Source organism: Miscanthus floridulus, chromosome 4, assembly GCF_019320115.1.
Source record: "Miscanthus floridulus cultivar M001 chromosome 4, ASM1932011v1, whole genome shotgun sequence".
NCBI lineage: Eukaryota > Viridiplantae > Streptophyta > Magnoliopsida > Poales > Poaceae > Miscanthus > Miscanthus floridulus.
In genome coordinates, this window is record NC_089583.1 from 99,815,641 (window position 1) to 99,837,741 (window position 22,101).

General features: G+C 43.0%; 3 protein-coding genes, 1 non-coding gene and 1 pseudogene across 6 annotated transcripts; 3 read left to right on the forward strand and 2 right to left on the reverse strand.

Moving 5' to 3' along the window:
* Positions 1–4,426: 4,426 nt before the first annotated feature.
* LOC136552299 (uncharacterized) lies at positions 4,427–5,453 on the reverse strand. The gene is made up of 2 exons (XM_066543834.1): positions 4,884–5,453; positions 4,427–4,655 (listed from the first exon to the last, which is right to left on the reverse strand). The coding sequence occupies exon 1, from the start codon at positions 5,291–5,293 to the stop codon at positions 4,943–4,945; it is 351 nt and encodes a 116-aa protein (XP_066399931.1). The 5' UTR covers positions 5,294–5,453; the 3' UTR covers positions 4,427–4,655; positions 4,884–4,942.
* A 5,018-nt stretch (positions 5,454–10,471) lies between these two features.
* LOC136552302 (organic cation/carnitine transporter 7-like) lies at positions 10,472–13,241 on the forward strand. The gene is made up of 5 exons (XM_066543839.1): positions 10,472–10,740; positions 11,033–11,270; positions 12,087–12,627; positions 12,716–12,918; positions 13,014–13,241. The coding sequence occupies exons 1-5, from the start codon at positions 10,472–10,474 to the stop codon at positions 13,239–13,241; spliced, it is 1,479 nt and encodes a 492-aa protein (XP_066399936.1).
* A 415-nt stretch (positions 13,242–13,656) lies between these two features.
* On the reverse strand, positions 13,657–13,729 carry TRNAE-CUC (transfer RNA glutamic acid (anticodon CUC)). Its single transcript has one exon. It is a non-coding gene; the product is annotated as a tRNA-Glu (tRNA).
* A 148-nt stretch (positions 13,730–13,877) lies between these two features.
* LOC136552301 (protein STRUBBELIG-RECEPTOR FAMILY 5-like) lies at positions 13,878–18,606 on the forward strand. 3 transcript variants are annotated; one of them, XM_066543835.1, is made up of 16 exons: positions 13,878–14,117; positions 14,208–14,346; positions 14,485–14,556; positions 14,643–14,708; positions 14,802–14,873; positions 14,993–15,064; positions 15,189–15,260; positions 15,674–15,739; positions 16,030–16,095; positions 16,173–16,435; positions 16,504–16,757; positions 17,094–17,359; positions 17,484–17,604; positions 17,681–17,817; positions 17,983–18,139; positions 18,275–18,606. In XM_066543835.1, the coding sequence occupies exons 1-16, from the start codon at positions 14,009–14,011 to the stop codon at positions 18,407–18,409; spliced, it is 2,067 nt and encodes a 688-aa protein (XP_066399932.1). In that variant the 5' UTR covers positions 13,878–14,008; the 3' UTR covers positions 18,410–18,606. The 3 variants fall into 3 exon arrangements, with proteins under 3 accessions (XP_066399932.1, XP_066399933.1, XP_066399934.1); XM_066543836.1 differs by lacking the exon at positions 16,030–16,095; XM_066543837.1 differs by lacking the exons at positions 13,878–14,117; positions 14,208–14,346 and having other exon boundaries at positions 14,499–14,556; positions 14,638–14,708.
* Positions 18,607–18,936: 330 nt separating this feature from the next.
* Positions 18,937–21,481, forward strand: LOC136552304 (uncharacterized; annotated as a pseudogene).
* The last annotated feature ends 620 nt before the right edge of the window (positions 21,482–22,101 follow it).

The window sequence follows — 22,101 nt, forward strand, 5'->3', positions numbered from 1 at the left end:
CCAACTAAGATCCGTTTAGGTAGCTGGAATGTAGGGTCCCTTACGGGTAAGTTAAGAAAGTTAGTGGACACAACGGTTAGAAGGTGTGTAAATATCTTATGCGTCCAAAAGACTAAATAGAAGGGGCAGAAGGCGAAGGAGGTGGACAATACTAGCTTCAAGCTCTGGTACACAGGGATAACTTCAAATAAAAATGGAGTATGAGTTTTGATTGATAAGAGCCTCAAGGATGGTGTGGTGGAGGTGAGAAGGCAAGGGGATAGGATCATCTTAGTTAAACTTGTCATTAGTGATATGGTCTTAAACATAATTAATGCGTATGCCCCAAGTAGGCCATGATGAGAGTGCTAAGCGGCTTTTCTGGGGAGACTTAGATCGCTTGGTTAGAGTTGTCCCTAGTAGCGAGAAGCTCTTTATAGGAGGTGATCTTAATGTCCATGTAGGTACATCAAGTGTAGGTTTCAAGCGGTTCATGGGGGTTTCAGATATAATAGTAGGAACCAAGAGGGAGAGGAAGTCTTAGACTTCACCATAGCTTTTGATCTGATGATAGCTAACACTTTCTTTCGTAAGAGACAGTCCCATTTAGTGACCTTTAGTAGCGGCCAATACTCTAGTCAAATCGACTTTGTCCTTACAAGGAGGGATAAACGAACATGCGTGGACTATAAGGTGATACCTGGAGAATGTGTGGTCGCTCAACACAAGCTGGTGGTGGCTGACTTCTGCTTTTCTGGTGCAAGCTCGTGGGAACAAATAAGCTAGGGTTGCTAGAACAAAGTGGTGAAAATTAGAAGGGGATGCATCAAGGTTAAGGAAAAGTCATTGAAGAGGGCCCTTGGAAGGATGAAGGCGATGCAAACAACATGTGGGAGAAGATGGCAACGTGCGCTCGAAAGGTTGCTTCAAAGGTGCTTGGTGTGACCAAAGGGAGCGGATGCAACTCGAAAGACACTTGGTGGTGAAATGAATATGTGCAAAAGGCTATTAAAGAAAATGAGTGCTATAAGCGCTCGTATCATGATAGATGTGCAGACAACATAGAGAAGTACAAGGTGGCAAAGAAGACTGCAAAACAAGCGGTGAGTGAGGCAAAGGGGCAGGCCTATGAGGACATTTACCAATATTTGAGTCCGAAGGAAGGAGAGAAGGACATTTATAGGATGGCTAGGGCTCACGATAGGAAGACAAGGGACTTCAACCAAGTCAAGTGCATAAAGGATGAGATGGATCAGCTCTTGGTGAAGGAGGATGAGATCAGACATAGATGGCAAGAGTATTTTGATAAATTATTCAATGGTGAGAATGAGAACAACACCGTTCAGCTGGATGACTCGTTTGATGACACTAACATACGCTTTATGCGGAGGATTCAAGAATCGAAGGTCAGAGAAGCCTTGAAAAGGATGAAAGGGGGCAATGCGATGGGCCCTAATGGTATCCTAATCAAGGTGTGGAGATATATCGGGGATATAACTATAGTATGGCTAACCAAGATGTTCAACAATATCTTTCGATCGAATAAGATGCATGCGGAGTGGAGAAGAAGCATATTGGTACCAATCTACAAGAATAAGGGAGATATGCAAAGTTGTACTAATTATCGAGGAATTAAGTTGATGAGCCACACTATGAAGTTATGGGAGAGAGTCATCGAGCATCGCCTACGAGGAGTGACGTAGATATCAACAAACCAATTTGGTTTCATGCCCGAAAGGTGAACCACAGAAGCAATCTTCTTAATAAGACAAGTTATGGAGCGGTTTAGAGAGCAGAAGAAGAACATCCACATGGTTTTCATTGACCTGGAGAAGGCTTATGACAAGATACCAAGAAATGTTATGTGGTGTGCTTTGGACAAACATAAAGTCCTATCAAAGTACATGACCCTTATCAAGGACATGTACAACAATGTTGTGACTAGTGTTTGAACAAACGATGGTAACACAGATTACTTCCCGATTAAAATTAGACTTCATCAAGGATCAACCTTAAGCCCATATCTCTTTGCCTTGGTAATGGATGAGGTTACCAGAAACATACAAGGGGATATCCCTTGGTGTATGTTGTTCACTGATGATGTAGTGTTAGTGGACAAAAGTCAGGCGGGAGTAAATACGAAACAAGAGTTATGGCGACAGACCCTTGAGTCTAAAGGTTTAGATTGAGCAGAGCTAAAACCGAATATATAAGATGCGACTTTGGTGAAGCTGCACAGGAGGAGGGAGATGTGAGTTTGAAAGGTCAAGTAGTGCCTAAGAAGGATACCTTTCGGTATCTAGGATCGATGTTATAGAGGGATGGAGATATTGATACGGACGTTAGCCATAGAATCAAAGCAGGGTGGATCAAGTGACGACAAGCTTCTGGCATTCTCTGTGACAAAGAGGGTACCACAAAAGCTAAAAGACAAGTTTTATAGAACGGCGATTAGACCGGCTATGTTGTATGAAGCAGAATGTTGGCCTACAAAGATTCGACATGTTCAACAATTAAGTGTCGCAGAAATGCATATGTTGCGATGGATTTGTGGTCATACAAGAATGGACCGAGTTCAGAACGATGATACACGTGATCGCCTAGAGGTAGCACCAATTGAAGAAAAGTTTGCCCAACATCGGTTGAGGTGGTTTGGCCATGTCCAAAGAAGACCTCCAGAGGCACCAGTACATTGTGGAGTCCTAAGCCAAGCTAATAATATAAGGAGAGGTAGAGGAAGACCAAAATTGACATGGGGGAGGCAATAAAAAGATATTTGAAAGCTTGGGATATACCTAGAGATCTATGCTTGAATAGGAGTGCTTGGAAAGCAGCTATTGAAGTGCCTGAACCGTGACTTGGGGCTCTTGGTGGGTTTTAACTCTAGCCTACCCTAACTTGCTTAGGACTGAAAGGCTATGTTGTTGTTGTTGTAATAACCACACAATGGACAAGTTTCGTAATAACCACACAGACACACTAATGATATTGAATTCGAAAACTATACCATTATTAGTCTCAGGAGGAGATAATAATATCATACATGAAAATGATGGATTTGTGTTGCTTACTCTCTCTGTCCCTTTTTAACTATCGTTCTTACTTTCTTAGAAGTCAAACGTAATCAACTTTGACCAAATATATATAAATATTAATATTTATAGTACATAATTAATATCATTAGATAGATCGTTGAATCTATTTTCATAATAAATTTATTTGGAGATATAAACATTGTTGACCGGCATGCAAACTATAACGAAAAATAAATAGCAGAGGGAGTATGTCCGTACGTAGATCACTACGGGATACAGGAGCTTTGCCGAGTGCCACCCAAAAACACTCAGCAAAGGGTTTGTCGAGTGTAACACTCGGCAAACGACACTCGGGAAACTTTTTAATGGCAAACGATGTTTGCCGAGTGTTTTTTGTCGGACACTCGGCAAATACACTCGGCAAATTTGAGGTTTGAGGCAGTGGATGTGGATGTGTAGATGCCAATGTCCCGATCTAGGCACCCCTGTCTGCCTTATATAGTTTGAAGAGTAGGGTACTAGGGTGGCTGATTTGTTCACAAATCTACTGAGATTTGTTTCATAGTCAGTTATCATATACATATCTAATTAAGTAGCAAATTTCTCTTAAAGCATGGCCAGATAACCTAGGTATGAGTAGTGATTTCTATCCTATCTCTATCTGCTGACTCATATTTCCTTGGTGATAATTAGGTGCCCATATCCTTTCTTGTTCTGGTGAGTAATTAAGGTCTCTATTTAGTGTTCTAGTCAGTAATGGCGTTAAGATCGCATACGAAATTTGGTGAACAAAATTACCTTTAAAAATTAAGTTTTTTTTACCTTTCCTGAAGAAGAGGGTCATCCTTACTAATGATAACCTAGCCAAGGAATCGGGATGATAGTAAATTATGTTGCTTTTGTAATAAATTTGAAACCATTGGTCACCTCTTCTTTGAATGTTATCATGCTAGATTTTTGTGGCGTGCTTTATGTATTGTGTTTGATGTGAGTGTGAAAAATCTATTCGATGGATGGCATAAACAGGGAGGCAATAGGTACAATCAGCACTGTTGACCGGTACGGTGCTGCAACATATGGTTAAGGAATGATAGTGTTTTTGATAAATCTCAACCTAAAACCTATTTGCAAGTCCTGTTTAGGAACGCAGTGGCATTTTTGGCCCAACTACAACAAAGTGATGATGGAAAAAGACTGCATCATACATATGTTGCAGTCTACAGCGATAGTCTTATTTGCCCCCAGAGGGAAGACCCTTTCACTTTTAGGCTTGGTTTTAATTAAGTGCGTCTGAGAATTTTGTGTGATTTTTTGTTGTGTGGTGAACCTTAAAATAAGCGTGGCCTGATGAAGCCATGTGTTAATTTTAATTATCTAAAAAAAATATATAGATGCAGATATAGATAGAGATAGAGATAGAATTAGAGATATAGCTATAGATTTTTAATCATACAACAACAAAGATTAACAAGCGAAAACTTGTGAAGGAAACATAGGGAAAGCTTTTTTCCCTCTAATAAATAACTGTTATACCAGTACTGTTCACCACACTTAGTAGCTTGATGAGGACTGACGAGCCAACAGTGCCTAAGATTTTATCAGTCGTCTACGCCACCGTATGTCCTTTTGAAAAATATACTCCTATATTTAAGATAAAATAAACACGGAGCATTAGGTAGCACAGCACGTAAACGTAATTCGGCTCTCAAACACGAAGAAATACTCCAGACAGGTAGGCAAATATATATGTATATGGTAGCGTATAGGGTCTACGAAATTGTTGTATTATTGGTTAGTGGCTCGCACAAAGTACACACTATGCAACATGAACGAGAGAGAGATCAGAGAGGAACACCGGTATACACGTACTGACACGGTTGTACTTGTACATGCAAGTAGTAGAGAAGGGACGACGATGGAGTGATCAGCTAGCTGTGCGGTATCGGCGCGGTTCCTCCGCGGCGGCGCGTGTCCGGCGGCGGATCCACGAAGCCGTAGTCTTGTCCCGCCGCCGCCGCAGCAGCGCCGAGCAGGTCCCGCTCGGCCGCCGCGTCGCCGGCGGCGGCGGCAAAGCCCTTCTCCTGCAGGGCGGGCGTGGTCACCTGGGAGTCCACGCCAAGCACCGGCGAGGACGGCGGCCGCGGCTGTCGTCGTCCATGACCATGCGCCGCGAGTCCGCCGCCACAGCTGGCCGTGCACACGCCGACTGCCAGAACCAGCGCCAGGCAGGCGCCCGACGTTGCTGCCGCCGCGAGCAGCAGCCGCGACGACGACCGCATGGACGGACGATGATGGTTTGCTATGTAACTACACGGGCGGCTCGATCGTCATATAGAGACTGCTCGTGCGGCATGCATCCGGCGGCCGGCAGGAGCTCCTCCCACAGGAGCCAGCGATCGATGCTGGCAGCAGGCTGGCTGTAGTTATATATATAATATATATGCTATCTATCTATCTATCTCACGCATGTATCTTGTCAGTGATACGCCCCGAGATGCAGAGAGGCTGAGAGAGATGAGGCGGGCGGCGACTGGGTTCGGTTGGCGTCACGGAAATGGCGTGGCGCATCTAATTAAACCGCGATGCCGAGACAGGAGGAAGGCCGACCGGCGTGCGACTGAGGTGCCGTTACCTGGCCCCAGCAAAATGCGGCCAGTGATCCAGCCATTTGGTTTGCTTTGCAGCCGCCTGCTTTGCCCTTGCCTGCAACTGCAAAGATGCGTGACGCGCTCTATGGTTATCATAGTCCCCAAGGCCCAGACGTCACCGTACGTGTCCACTCCCAGCTGACTTGGCCAGCCAACCAGGGATGCGTACGACCCACGGTTAGCTGCCATTTTTTTTTCTTCCATGGCTGATTATTAATATCAATTAATATAATACCACTAGTGGCAGTCCCGGTCTTGCGAGACAAGTCAATAATGATCGGTGCAGAGTTCCGCTGACGATCTTTCGCTTCATTGATTACTGGCCTCCGTGCAAAAGAAAAACCACAAAACGCACAAGCAGGCGAGGACCTGTACGGGCAGCTTCATAGTTCAGAGCCGGCAAAGCGGGAGGCCCTTGCATTCTTTTTTGTCTTCGCTCCAAATTATAATAATACGTTTTCGCTTTGTTAGATACAATGCTTTTGTTGTATATCTAGACATAATATATATCTAAGTGCGTACCTATGTTTCTACAAAACCAAAACGTCTTACAATTTGGGAACGAAGAAAAGTAAAATTAAGGATTGTATGGGCATGCTTAATATTCGTCCCTGTTCAAGAAACAAGAATATACTCTTGCGCAAAAAAGAGAAAGAAATAAGAAACTACTTCTCCTTTTCTTTTTCATATATAGGATATACTCCCTTCGTTCCATAATAAATGACTTTTTAGCTCTGGGCATTAAAATAAAGAGTGAAAAATATAGGAAACGACAAGAAGAGAGATAGAGATAGAGGTATATTGGAAAAAAGAAATATACATTGATAAGTGAGAATGTCAACTAATTTGGGACAAGGGTAAAACGCTAGAAAGTCAAGTATTATAGGTTGCTGCTCTCCCTGCGAACCTTTGTAAATTTGTGCTACCTTTGTTTTAATTTAATTTCAACAGGAACTCAAAACCCCTCCTGTTCCTTAAAAAAAGGTGTTATAGGACGGATGGAGTGTTGTAAGATTTGAGAAGTTCTAAGTTTTCACAAATATATAGTTAGTCAAAGCTTATGCATGTTAGTGCATAAAACGTTTTCTATAGATTAATTATTTGTATCTAATATATATATTGGTCTTGCACTAATATATAATATATTGTAGGATAAATTAATTGTAAAGCATTCATTTTTTAATACTCTTGATAATCAAATTTGACACCTCTTGTATGTAAGAGTTAATTATCTTTGTTAGAAGCTGAATGGCCAAATATTTATTCGGCCGTTGGAATTAAGCTTGAGATTGCTCATTGGCCAGCTTGCCAATTCTATGATTTGGAGTGACCGAAGTTGGCCTTGGTTGATTAGGTTGGGTTCATTAACTAGCATATGCATGGTGACAACGTGAAGCTCTGGACACAACACAAATGAATCTGATCGGCCCAACCCCCATCATGTAATCTGCTGTCCCATATTGACGGCCTTAAACTGTGTATTGGGTGACTCATTCACCCTAATAGCAGCATCCTGCTGCTGATTAATAAATTTGCCATTTATCAAAAAAAAAAAAAGAATCTGATCGGCGGTGAGCCTGAGACCTGCTGACCGGCCGGATATATATTTAATGGTGTCGATCACTACAATTCAGATTTCAGGTTATGATGATGATCTGGTCAGGAATTCATAGACGATGTTGGACACGCATGCATGTTAAAGTTTCCATCTTGGAGTCCGTTTGAACCAGCTCAACGGTGATTTGTAATGCATCAAACAGCTGTTATGAATTACGTGGGAGATCACGATACTCGCAGGAAGCAGGCGCAGCCACCCTTATATAAAAGAAAAGGGAAGGCCAATTAAATCGACAAAATACATCTACGTTATTTTCTTTCTTCTACTTTTTCACATCTAGATCAGTAGCTATGTTTTGCTAGTTTTCTACAAACAAGGGCTTGTTTGGTTGGAGACCTGGAGGACTTGCCAGGCAAAAAATAGTTGCCTGAGAGTTGCCTGGAAAGTTGATGATTTTTGCCTGGCCAGGCAAGTCTGAAGAAGGTCTGTTTGGTTGGAAGCCTGTGCCTGGAAAGGCTATAATAAAAGATACCATACATATTTAAAAGCTAATAAAAGGTATAATACCATATTTAAACTTACACGGTTATGGTTATAAATAATAATAAATAAATAAAAGCATCCATATTTTCTCAATTAATAATATATTTGAAATTACAATTACAAATAAAGTTAATAAATTTCCTAGCTATTTAAAAAATATCATAAGGAAAGAACGTATGAGGAAGAAAGATAATTATAACTATACTGCACACATTATGCTAATTTTAACGTGAACATGATCAACCGAGGGGAGAAAGACTAGAAAATATAAAATATACAAAAGTTTTTACACATGGCTGTGAAAAAAGAAATAGAATATGCCTAAGAAGTTTAATAAAAAAGGAAATATATTTTCTTCTATATAAAACTTTAGCATCATTCGAGTAATATATATTATTATAATATAAAAATAATATAAATAAAACATTTAATAAAGTAATATAAAATATAAATACTTTTAATATTTTATTTTCCTAATAATTCATTCATATGATTAAGGAATAAATAGAATAACATGTACTAAATGTATCTCGGTTGCACCTATCACAGATGAACAATAGGAAATAGAAATATAAATAATATAGCGTACAACAAAGTAATAATATAATGTACTAAATGACTAGCTTAGCACTGTAACCAACGTCCAGGCCAGGCATGTGTAATGAACACTGTTATATTGTGTTTTATCAGAATAATTGACTTAGATTATTTTTTATTTATTAAAAAATTAATTCAAAATTATTATTTCCGATGGCAGATCTTTGTATTGTTTTATTAGAGAGGACAAAAAGACAAGTATACTTCTATAGTTCCATTCTGTTCATGTAATAAATTTCACGCGGAAGAAGGTGTCCACTTGATTCGTTAAAGCAAAAAGTACTATTTTGTTTCAGTTAGTATTATGTTTAATTGTATAAATATATTACTATATATAAATATAAATATAAAGCATGATGATTAAAGTGAACGTGATACCAGGCAACTTCTCTCCGCAGCCAGGCAGCTATTTTCGGTCGCCTGGGCTAGCGCGCTGGCTGCCTGGTCCAGCCTGAAGACCAGGGCTCCAAGCAAACGCTGCACAGGCAACTTCCAGGCTCCCTCCAGGCCAGGCAACAAATATCCAGGCTCTCATCCAAACACCCCCTGCATGTTCTTGCCGGTAAAGCATACGAAAACTATCCCTTTACTGGTTTGCTTAAAACTAGTCGGGATGCTTCTCCGAAAGTGAAGCACTTAGTCATTAACGACTTCGTGTGTTGATTTTGCGTAAACAAATACGTCCAAAATTTTAAGAAAACGATAGAATATTTATTCCACAATTGCAGATTTGTGAAAACTCCATAAAGGTCCTGAGACTGAGTAAGCCTTTTTTCTTGTGTGAGAACGAAGGTTTGTTGATGTTGTACCAACTCAGAACTCACCAAAAGATCCTCTTTTTTAAAAAAGAAACTCACCAAAAAATCCAACTAAAAGTGACATTTTCTAGAATGCGGCAAAAATATAGGACCTGTTCGCTTGTCTAAATTCTAGAGAAATTTGGATGGTTTGGAGGAATGCAAGCGGATCAAGCCGGATTTAAGGGCACGCAGGCCCCGTTCGCGTGCCCTTAAACCCGACTTGATCCGCTTATTTTTTCATCCAGAACAGTGTTTTTCTCTCACAAATTCATCCAGCGTTCCTCCAAACTATCCAGCTTCCTCCAGAATTCAGACAAACAAACAGATCCAAAAACGCTGTTCCGGATAAAAAAATAAGCGACAAGCTGACTGCAGTTCTCGATTTTGTTTCTCTTTCTCTCTGGTATGGGATTGCTGTGGTTGTTGGATTATTTTGCGAGTATATGGTCAGCTTAGGCGAAATTGGTTCTAGATTTGGTAATGGGAGCCCGCGGTGCAATTTATTCCCCGATTCGGTGATGCAGGTTTCTCTTTTGTCATTTCCCCCTCCCTTGTGACTTGTGAGGGGACGCATGTTGTTCAGTTGACTAGTACTTTGTTCTAAGGTGCTGCCATGCTTTATTTTGATGTTCCGAATGTTTAGGAGATGCGAAATTTAATTTGGTCCACTTGGTTACCCTGTTTTTGTGAATCACTCTTGACAAAAATCTGAACTTTGAGTGGCAATCTTCTTTTCCGTTGGACTGTGCAAAGAATGCTGGCGACTTTGCACACCTGAATGGAATATCTTATTTACTCTATCCGTTCCAAATTCTATTCGTTCTGAATTTTTCTAGATACATAGTAAAAGCTATGTATAACGAATATCTATTGTTATTGTATCTAAAAAGCCAGGACGACTTATAATTTGTAACGGTGGAGTAAGCACTAAGCGGTAAGCTAAGTATTTGTTTCCCTCGTGTGCCAAATTCAGTTATTTTCCCCAAACCGAGTAGTTATATATGAATGAATACAGAGGGTTAATTGATGGTGTTGTACAGGTCTTTTTTTACTGTTGATATGTATAGTATCCAGATTGCTAGGTTAATGTGCAATCAGGATCCCTGTTGCTATGAATATCAGATGCTATTCATCAGTAAAAGGTCGTCATTCATTCTGTTTAGACTATGATGTTAATTATTTACCATTGAACAGGAAAACTGTGGTCCTTATCCCCCATCCACACATCTGACTTGATATAGTGCCCTGGGGCATGACAGTGATAATAGGATCAATTAATCTGTTTTCTTCATTTCTGCTTGCTTATTTCAGATGGAGGATGGCGGATCTACTTATACTGTGGATGAGGCACTTGTGTCCATGGGGTTTGGGAAATTCCATGCATTCGTGCTTGCATACTCTGGAATGGCTAAAATCTCTGAAGCAATGGAGATGATGCTTTTGTCATTTGTTGGGCAATCAGTTCAAGCTGAGTGGGGGCTTTCTGCACAGGAAGAAAGTCTCATAACAAGTGTTGTCTTCGTGGGGATGCTTGTAGGAGCATATGCTTGGGGCATAGTTTCGGATAACTATGGAAGAAGGCAGGGTCTTCCTCACTTGTTCCATTGGCTATTGGAATTTGATTACGAATGTTCTAACCTTAACAAAATGCAAATTTTTTTGAAACATTATGGAGTGTTGCACACTGTTCCATGTCTGTAGGAACCTTAAACTAGGCACTTTACTGCTCCATGGTTAGGTTTTTGGATTCAACCCTAATGCTTGAATGTCCTGTTTGTTTTCCATCTCTGCATGTTATGTAGTGATAGTTTCCCATTTTCCAACATGTAACTATTTTTTTGCTCATTCTAGACCCTTCATACTTCTCTACAGGGTTGGGTTCAACTTCACAGCGATTGTTACTGGAGGAGCTGGTCTTCTTAGCGCTTTCGCTCCAAATTACTTATATTTGATTGTACTGAGATTTATGGTCGATGTTGGACTGGGTGGTGGGCCGGTTCTAGGTTCTTGGTTCCTAGAGTTCATCCCTGCTCCTAACCGAGGAACTTGGATGGTTATGTTCTCAGCATTTTGGACTGTTGGCACAATAATGGAAGCTTCTTTTGCTTGGGTAAGTCCATTTCTTCAGGAAAAGTAATGTCAATGTTTACCTTACATACAGTACTAGCTGTTTGAGAGATATTTTTAGTTGTCAATGTAAACGAAAATTAGATTGTTCTCAAATGCTGGGGTTATGTGTACTACAGTACATCCTACAATGGATGTTACATTCTAGTTACCAATAGTGGATGTTAAAGTGGATCTTTGACTGCTCAGTGCAGATGTTCTCCTTTTTCTCTAGCACGCAGGAGAACTGCGTGTCCTTAGGAATAGAACTGGTCCAATTACGAGATTATAGTGTAGGTCTGGAGGGGACCACTGATTCAAATAAACAGATGCACTGCAAACAAATAAACAGATGCACTGCAAACAATGAGTGGGCAGGCTTGCCGAGCTACCAGCTAAGGCTTGCAGGTGTGCTAGTCCATGTGTGTGAGCTGCACATCACAGCTCTGCATGCAGATGTTCTTCTGTTGTCCTTATTACGGTACTTGTAAGTCTAAGATTAGGATATACCATTGAATCCTAAGGAACAGCGAAGCTTCTTCTGGGGTTTTATAATTTGAGCAAGTTTAGCCAGCACATGCATGGGTCTTCCTGTGCAATCAATTGGTTCTATTTGCTGTGGTATTTTGCTCGTACATAGTTTTGATGAAGTGATTATTGACGACCATGGTAGTATATATATTGCATATAATATATAATGGATTAATGACACCATGTTGGTGTAAGTGGTCAAATGGCATGCATGGTCATTCTAATCCGTGACTATTGCTATTTCCAAAATCTCCATGCAATTTTCTTTACTTATCTGCTCATTTTGCAGGCCGTTATGCCAGCTTTTGGCTGGAGGTGGATGCTGGCACTGTCATCACTGCCATCGTTTGCTCTGCTACTCTTCTACCCAGCGACACTTGAGTCACCAAGATACCTATGCATGAAGGGTAAAATAGCTGAAGCTGTTCATGTTTTGGAAACAATGGCACGAGTAAATTGTGTCTCTCTCCCCTCTGGTCGACTTGTCTCTGGCCATCGGACAGAACTTCATGATATCGGGGATGCCTCAGAAACGGCACAATTGGTGACATCTAAGAAAAATAATACTGCTGATCATGGTAGCAAATCTGAGATTGGAGGCTTCACTGCCATCTTAAAGCTTCTATCTCCGAACTTAATCAGATCGACTCATCTACTTTGGACTGTCTTTCTTGGTCATGCCTTTTTGTACTATGGTCTTGTTCTGCTAACATCAGAATTGAATCATGGAAATAGGATCTGTGGATCAGAAGAGGGAGCAGAAGTGACAACAACAGCCCACATAAATGATGAAAATCTCTACAGAAATGTATTCATAACCAGCTTTGGAGGCACGTGTGTTCTTGCCATCTGGTCAACCAAACGTTTTCACAAACCATGTCTTGGGAATTCTTGATATTCAGGGCAACAATGATGCAGAGGTTCCTGGCCTTCTCCTGTCCGCTGCCATTGTCTACAAGATCGGGCGCAAGCTCTCAATGTCTTCCATGCTTTACATCAGTTGCCTGTGCATATCTCCGCTTATGTTCGCCCAGACAGAATCTCTGACAGCCGTGTTTTTATTCGGTGCTCGGGTTTGCATCTCGGCAAGCTTCACTGTTCTGCACATCTACGCCCGTGAGGTTTGGTCCCTGCAATAGCCTGTGCTTCTCTACATACATAAACCTTGTATGAAACCTCTGAACATCGTTGCCTCTTTATGCCATGTTCCTTGCAGATATACCCAACTGCTGTTAGGGCCACGGGTGTCGGGTTTGCAAGCTCAATTGCTCGGTTTGGTGGGATCCTATGCCCCCTTGTGGCCGTCGGTCTGGTGCACCCGTGCCACCAGATGGCAGCTATCTTGATATTCATCACGGTGATGCTGGCTTCAGGCATCGCCGTGTCATACTTCCCCCTGGAAACAAGCGGCCGAAAGCTGAGTGACCACGCCGCCGCCGCATGAGAAGTTAATTAAAGATTTTTTTTTTCTGACTTCGGAGGGATACGATACACCATACAGAATCAAGGCCAAGGGGCCTTTCGTTGTTTTGTTCAGTTGTTGGTAGAGGATACAGTGGGAAAGAAAGTGCAAAGGAGGCACGAGATTGTTACATTACTATACTATTGCTTTTCTATAGAGATGTACAATTGCTACATGTTTTCAGTTCTCTCAAAATGGCATTATTATATTAGTCAAAAAAGGTGGAAAATATATAAAAAAGCATTTCCTACATGTTTTTTTTGTTCTTTCAAAATGGCATTATTATATTAGTCAAGAAAGGTGGAAAAATAAAAAATAGCATTTCCTACATGTTTTTTTTAATCTTTCAAAATGGCATTATTATTAGTCAAAAAACGGTGGAAAAATCAAAAAAGATTTCCGTTGCCGGGACTCGAACCCGGGTCTCTCGGGTGAGAGCCGAGTATCCTAACCAGCTAGACTACAACGGATCTTATTATGCAATGACATCATCGCATATAAGTAAGCATTAACATTAGAGCTATTCAAAGCAATGGTTTGGCGACACTCGCGCTGCTCCAATGGCGATGGTCTCGTTCCATCTCTGTTCTCCGTCTCCTAATTTTGGGAAGGCCACACTTTCCCACCGCGAGACCTGTATCCCCATGAATCCATGAGAGAAAGGCGGAGGAGATCAGGCGACGTACGCGCGTGGGGGTCTCCTCCTGCACGCTCTCAGCTGAACCGCGCCGTGCTCCCCCTGGCGCGCAATGGCTCGACGACGGCGCCCCCTGCTGCCGCCGCCGCCGCAGCTCGTCTGGTTGGCCGTCCTCTTCTCTGCGGTGGCGCCCGCGGTCGCCGAGACCGACAAGTCTGACGGTGAGGGTTTGCCGGCCGGATTCTCTGTGCCCTCTCTGTGTATGCAATGGTCGTGGTTCTGACTGAACATCGTGTGTCCTGCAATGTCAGTTGCTGCGCTCAATGTGATGTTCGATAGCATGAACAAGCCATCGCAATTGTCCGGTTGGAAATCGAGCGGCGGTGATCCCTGCGACGACGATGACGAGTGGAAGGGGATAGAATGCAGCGGCTCATCTGTCACAGAAATGTACGCAAATGAAATGCCTTTAGGATTTCACTGCTTCTTCAGCATTTAACAGCGCTATGAAAGTACCCTTTTTTTCTTTTAGTTTTCCATGACATTTTTACCCCAGTTTGTCTCTAAATATCATGTTGCATAGAGCAGTAACTTGTCAGGGCTTGGACTAAGCGGCTCGCTAGGATATCAGCTATCAGGCCTGAAATCAGTAACCAAATTGTGAGTTGCCCCAGTGATTTCCTGCAACGCACTGACCATCGTGGTAATGCAACTTAGTTGATTTTTCCTTGTTTTACGTAGTACAGTGATGTCAGCAATAACAATCTCAACGGCGATCTCCCATACCAGCTTCCACCAAACGTGGTTCAATTGTAAGTTTCTGGTTCTCATCCATATTCAACTTTTTTGCGTGGGTTCATGGCTAACCCGACGCATTCTCTTATGTTTTTTTCTTATTGATGCAGAAATCTTTACGGAAACTCTTTTACCGGAGGAGTTCCATATTCGATATCTCAGATGGGTGATCTGGAAACACTGTAGGAATTCCAATTCACATTGCACTCTATTTAATTGTTTGCTTTCTGTTCCCTTCACACGTCCGTGATTTTTTGTTTGCATCAATCACCATATAATTCCTCATTTGATTAAACTGCAGAAATGTGGGCAAGAACCACCTAAGTGGGCAGTTGACGGATATGTTTTCACAACTTTCAAAGCTCTCAACATTGTAAGTCAAGCAGCGAATTCCCAATTTTTTGGTATCTATAACAGGAATTTGTTTTTTACGGTAGTTGCTAGAATGTTATTGCAGTAAGCCTGTCCTGTACGACTAATCTCAATTGTTTCATCAGGGATCTGTCCTTCAACCGCTTCTCAGGCAGCCTGCCCCAGAGTTTTCAGCACCTAAAAGACCTCAAGACGTTGTAAGGGCACTCCCAACCATGAAACTAGTTGGTTTCTATGTTCATTAATTAGGGTGTCAACTAAGCAAAAAGATGATACGGCACTTCCATTATAGAAGAGAGATGAGGAAATGGTTTCTTAGATAAGAAACCATGTCTACACGAGAACCGAGACATTAAGAGATGTGATTAGTAGATGATAGAGAGAGAAGACATGTGATTGGACAAAAAAATATTATGTAGAAACTATCCGTTGGGAACATAGTCCTATATATAGTGTCTACATAAATTAATAGGCATAGAAACTACCTTTGGTTTCTAGCATTGGGACTGCCCTAAAGGAACTGAAATTTACACATGGTAGTAATTCATCCACACTCTCTTTGATATCTACCATTACTCCATCAGTGCCATTCTTTTCAAAATGTATGCAGGAATTTGGAGAGCAACCAATTCAGTGGTCATGTAGATGTTCTAGCCAAACTTCCTCTCGAGGATCTGTAAGTATATCTCAAAGTAAACACTCACTACATAAAAACTACTCTTTTTCGCAAGTACATTAAAAAGCAATATTGTCCTCATGACTCCACGTATGCATTGTGGTGCCTCTGCACAGCAGTACAGCATTAATAATTCTGTGAAAAAATGCCAGCGCTGAAAACTGTGTTGCCAGTTTTAGGCATGCAATGGGTATTCTATAGCCTATTTAGTATTTACTGGGCATACTTAGTGGGAACTACACTTATCTTTCTGAGAACTAAGCTATAACGGCTTCCCCTTTGTGCTCAAGGAATCTGCAGAACAACAAGTTTACTGGGTGGATCCCAAGTAAACTAAAAGACATTAGTAATCTACAGTAAGTAGCAATTCCATCCGCTATAATCTTTTTTGTTGCTGTTGATTAATTCTAAAAGTCCTTGACACATTCTGAAGGATTGGAGGGAACCAGTGGTCATCCGGGTCAGCTCCTCCTGGTATGGAGAAGGGCTCTGCACTGGGAGGCTCTTCAGGTGGAGGGGGTGGAGGTGGAATAAACGGTATCGCCATTGGAGCGATTGTGATAGCAGTGCTTCTTGCAGCTCTGATTCTCTTGTCTGTGTTGAAGAGGAACCATACCTCTCCTGCCTCATCTCATTACATCATGGACGAATCAGGTCACAACCGGTCATTTACCCCGCTAGTTGATGATGGGAAAGGTAAAGAGTTCATTTTGCTTTCTTTTAACATTTATGGTAAAGAGCTCATGTTGCTTTCTTTGCTTCAGCCATCAACATGAAGCCACTGGAGCATTCCTCGTCAATAAGCAGTAGGACACCGTCTGCAATGCCTAGCAAGTCGATTAGTGACAATGAGTTCGAGAACAAACTAAACTATTCGAGGCGGACCACAGATCCAATCAACCTTGTTATTTATTCATCATCAGACCTCCAAGCAGCCACTGGCAGCTTCCATAGTAGCAGGTTACTAGGTCAGGGGACAATTGGTGGTGTTTACAAGGCAAAATATGCTGATGGAAGGGTAAGACCTTACCGTTGCCTTCTTAAACGGTTAAACCCATGCTAAAGGAACTTGTTTGCTGATAAAACTTCAGTATTCTTCCCTCTGCATCTATAAAATTTAAACTTTCACATGCAATATCTTGTCCAAAAGTGTTCTAAGCTACTCATCAATTATTTTTCAATAGTATAGTACCATATAGTTGAATTGAACTTGATTATAACTATTATCGATACACGTCAAATATGTTCTGTAGCAAGATCTTGAGTTGGCACTTCATACTGATCGTACACCTTGCATTCCCGTTGTCCTTATTGTCTCTCTCTCTCACACACACACACACAAAAAAAAACTCAGGTGCTGGCCGTTAAGAAGTTTGATCCATTGAGCTTCTCAGGAAGCAGCGACTTTATGGATCTTGTGAACAGCATTTCCAAGCTGCACCATCCAAACATCTCTGAGCTTGTTGGTTACTGCTCAGAGCCTGGGCACTACATGCTGGTCTATGACTACAACATGAATGGATCCCTCTATGACTTCCTGCACTTGTCCGACGACTACAGCAAGCCGCTGACCTGGGATACCCGCGTAAGGATTGCTGTTGGTACAGCTTGTGCTCTGGAGTAAGTTGACAACTAGTAATATTTATTTAGGCCTAGATAAAAAAATAATACATCTTCAGGCACAGAGGGGGTATGATGTTCGTAGTTCAAAATAAAGGGGTATTGACATTTCTTGTTGATTCAGGTACCTACATGACGTGTGCTCACCTCCAATGATCCACAAGAACATTAAAGCATCGAACGTCTTGCTTGATGCTGACCTCAACCCTCACCTCACTGACTGCGGCCTTGCATACTTCTATGAGGTTTGCAGAATGTCTCTTAAAGAATTTGTTGAGCAAAGCATGAATGTAAAAAATTGTGATAACCAACTCTCTGCAGGATACGAGTGTGAGCCTGGGACCAGGGTACGATCCTCCAGAGTGCACAAGGTCATCAGGTTACGTTATGAAGAGCGATGTCTACTGCTTTGGTGTCGTCATGCTTCAGCTATTGACTGGTCGGAAGCCCTACGACAGGTAATTAATTGAAGAAAAAAGAAGATATCATCCTTCCACTCTGGACTGCACATTTTGTGATTCCAGAACAGGCAAAGCTTGCCTGTGGAAGTGGAACATTGTGTTTGTCAGCCATGCTCAGGAACATGGCTGCAGCTAATATACTGATGTTCTTTGTGACTCCAGCTCGAAGCCTAGAGCGGAGCAGTCCTTGGTCAAGTTTGTCACTCCACAACTTCATGACATCAACGCCTTGGAAGCTCTGGCAGATCCAGCTCTGCGTGGCCTATATCCACCGAAAGCATTGTCCCATTTCGCCGATGTCCTTGCCCGCTGTGTCCAGGTGAATTGATCGAAATACTCAGAGATGATCTTCATCCAGTGATGAATTGTTTCAGCTACAACGCTGAAGGCCCCTGAAACAAACATCAACTCTGAACTGAATTAATCTGAACATTGGTTTCTGGTGGTGTTGCAGTCTGATCCAGAATTCCGGCCATCCATGTCAGAGGTGGTGCAGTCGCTCCTCCAATGCGTCCAGCGCACCACCAGCAACAGGAGGTTGGGTGGCCACCGCAGCGTCTCACAACGAAGCGACGATTCTGATTGGTGATGCTTCTTCTGCTTCTGCGTCCATCTTGCTGCTGCCCAGTTGCTGAAACTGTCACAGAAACCTTAGGTGTGCCGCTCTTGTCATGCCATTGTACAAAAGAAAAGGCTTTAATAGACAATCTGGTTGCTGAAACAGTGTGACAACAAACAAGTCAGTTAATTTAGGTAAGGTAAAAATAGAGTTGGTGTTCTAGTGAATAGTGAGATTGTAATTGTACTTAATTCTGTTCAAATTTTGTTCATATAAGCTAAAAACATATGGGCACCTAATTTTGGAAAAAAAAAACAAAAAACCATCTTACCGCCAAGAGAATTCGTGGTATATTGCTACCGCCAAGCCAAACGGCGGTATATGCCGCCAGAAAATATATAGTATATTTGAATTTGAAAAAGAGGTAAAAAATTAAAAAAAGGCTGATAGATGGGCCACAAAGCTTGCAGGCTCAGGCTTCAGCCCGGTTCGCCAGCCGACTACGTGACGGCCCAGCAGTATATGCAGGGCCACTTCCGCAGACAGGCCGCGGCACACCGCTCGCGCCTCCACTCGTCGGCACTCTCGTAGTCTTCATCAAAACCCTACTAGCCGGAGAAGAAGTGAGCCTCCACCTCCACCAGCCGCCGCCGCCATGGCGCTCCGCCGCATCACCCCGCGGAGGAGACCCGTTCTCCCCGTCCCCCGTGCCTTCTTCTCCTCAAGCCCCGCGTTCCCTCCGCCCCCGCCTCCGGCGAACGGCGATCCCGACACCGCCCATTCCCCGTCCTCCTCTCCGCCCCCCAACCCCGGCGCGCCGCGGAACCCGTCGTCCTCGCTCTTCCAGGACATCAAAGATCGCCTCCGCTTGTCTCCCACGTCGCCCACTCCGACGAACCTGCCCCGCCCCAACCCCGCGCGCGGCGCTCCTTCTTCGAAACCGTCCCTTGAAGATGTCCGCCGGATACTCGGGGAGTTCCGCCCAACCGGCGGCCCGCCGTCCCCCTCCGCTCCCGGAGCCGGCCCCTCCTTCATGGACCTGCTTAAGAAGAACAGCGTCGCCCAGGGCGCCCAACGCTGGGCAGGGGGTGACCGGCCTCGATGCCATCCGAGAGAGTCTCAAGCGCTCCCCGCAGCGGACGCCGCATCGTCCGCCGACGCCGTTTCTGACTCCGCAGAGCAACATCTTCAACCCAGAGCTACAGAGGAACTTGAATGCTGTAGGTGCGGGGAAGGAAGAGAAGGACTCTACCATTGCGCTTTTGAGGCACTACAGCTACGAAGAGCTTGGTAAGAGGCTAGGGGAGCTCCGGCCAGCGGTTGCGGCCAAAGGCGGTAAGGAGTGGTTCTCGCTCAAGGAGCTGCAGGGGCGGATTGCCAGGCTGGCGGAGTTGGAGAAGCAGGAGAACCGGCATTCCGGGCAAATTTCGGAAATCAAGAATTACATTGGGAACCTGAACATTAAACAAGAAAAACCGGCTCTGCTGTTAAACATACCTTCACTGCTGAACCTTGGCGGTCAGCTGACGCTAGACTACATGAGTCGGCCTCCGCAGGAGGAGTTGTTAGAGAAGGTGAGATTGGCCTCTTATTTTCCTGGTCACTAAAGTATTCCTTAGCGTATTTACATCTTAGAATTAGAATGTGATCTACTACTGCTGATCCAAGTTGTTATCTTCAGTACTTCCATCCAGATCATATGTCATCCGAAGAGAAGATGAAATTGGAGCTCCAAAGGGTGAGGGATGAGTTCAAGATGTCCGAGAATGACTGTGGGTCTGCACGAGTTCAAAGTAAACAATTTATTCTGTTCTTCTTGAGTTCGAAATAAACACTTTACCCTCTTCGTCAAAGTAAACACAAGTTCAAGCGTGCATTCTACTTGTGAAAGATGTAGTCACAATTATGCGGAAATGAGAATATCGAACAAGCAGGCGTTCTACTATTGAAAGATGTAGTCACAATTATGCGGAAATAAGAATAGCAAACGCAGTATTTGTTCTTAACTAGATAGTACTTTTTCATTATTTTCACACACTTTGTTCGTTTTGAGGTTGCATAATACGTATACAGAAACTGTGCATTTATTATTTGTGCTATGAAGTTGATTTGTAATGTTTGGTTGTTTATTTGATGCTTATATATATGAAACAAACATGTAGCTATATATGAACTAAATAGTGACACCTTTCAGCTTTGTCAATCCCTTGCTGTCAGACTTTCTTGTTCACTGAAAAGCATCACCTAAGCATGAGAACTTTTATCCTTTTATTTTTCTAGATGAGGTCTCATAGAAGATCTGATGTATGTTTAAAGATGTTGAGCATTGTGTATTTGTATGCCTTGTTGCTTTGTTGCCTTTTGTATGTGAATCATGATGCGTGTTACTGATGTCCATATTTCGTTTGCAGTTGCCCAACTGACTCTGAAAATCAAGCATCTGTCAGCTGTTCTCCACAAGAAGGTATGCAAAATCCTAGGCCTCCCTTATGATTTATTCTGCTGGTTTACTGCAACATCTTGGGGCAATGATTTTGGAACTGTTTTATCTTGATTCAAAGAAGTAACTTGTGTGTACTGTTGTGATGCAGGATAAACATTCTAGAAAGGGGCTTCAGGAGATGGTCCAAAAGAGGAAGAAATACCTGAAATACTTGCGAAGAACCGACTGGGACTCGTACTGTCTTGTTCTGTCAAAGCTGGGGCTCCGCGATGTGCCCGAGTACAAAGCTCCTGACTACAAGAGCAAAGCAACCACCAAGGCCAAATCTAAGAAGAGCAAGAGCAAGGGCAAGAAGAGAAAGATGAAGGCATAGGAGTGGTGAACAAATACGCCCTTTTTGGCCTTGAATTGCATGGTCAGAAAATGAATCGAGAAGACGCGCAGCCCCCAGATGGCTCGACCCAATCTTGCAATGTTGTATTTTTTATTTGAATCTGTTTGTAATAACCTTTTCTCTGGATGCCATGGTTTTTCCTTGTTCTGCTAGGAGCTGCATCCTTCCTGTAACAATTGATTTCTTATTGCTTTTGAGTTCTCCCGCTCAATTTGCTGAGAAGGGAATGGAGGAACAGATACGACAGTACGATACCATTACGTTATCATCAGTTTGTAACTTCGCCAGAATTCTTTGTTTCATGTAACTTTCGCCAGAATTCTTGTACAAGAATGCATGAACAATCTTGCTAGCCTAGCAACGCAACCACTAGAAATTCTGCTAATTTCTACTGGTTTTGATAGGAACCAGAAATTGCATATGGTTTTGATAGAAATTCTGCTAATTTGAAGGCCGCGAGGCGAGATCAGAAAGAAGGCTCCCACGGCCGAGGAGCGCGAAAGGGGTCGTACTAACTCAACTTGCCGCAGGCCGGTGGACTGGACCTGCTTACACTCGACAGCCTATACAACGAGGCGGTCATCAGGTCCAGTGTAGCCGATGTACGACCGGTTCAACACCTCCAAAATCCCATTGCCGCAGCACGGAACGTGTACATGGCTGTCATGGAGCAGCAGCAACATGCCTTCATGCTCCAGCAGCAACAACAGCAGATGACGATGGCACAGCAGCAGCAACAAGCTCCTTCCAATCCGTTCGCCGACCCATATATGCACGCCGGCGCCCACCCTTACGGCGCAGGGATGCAGCTCCATGCAGGCAACGCATACACTGGAAGTCTGGATCTGGGATGGATGGTGTAGCGCTGCACAGAATCTGCTGTCT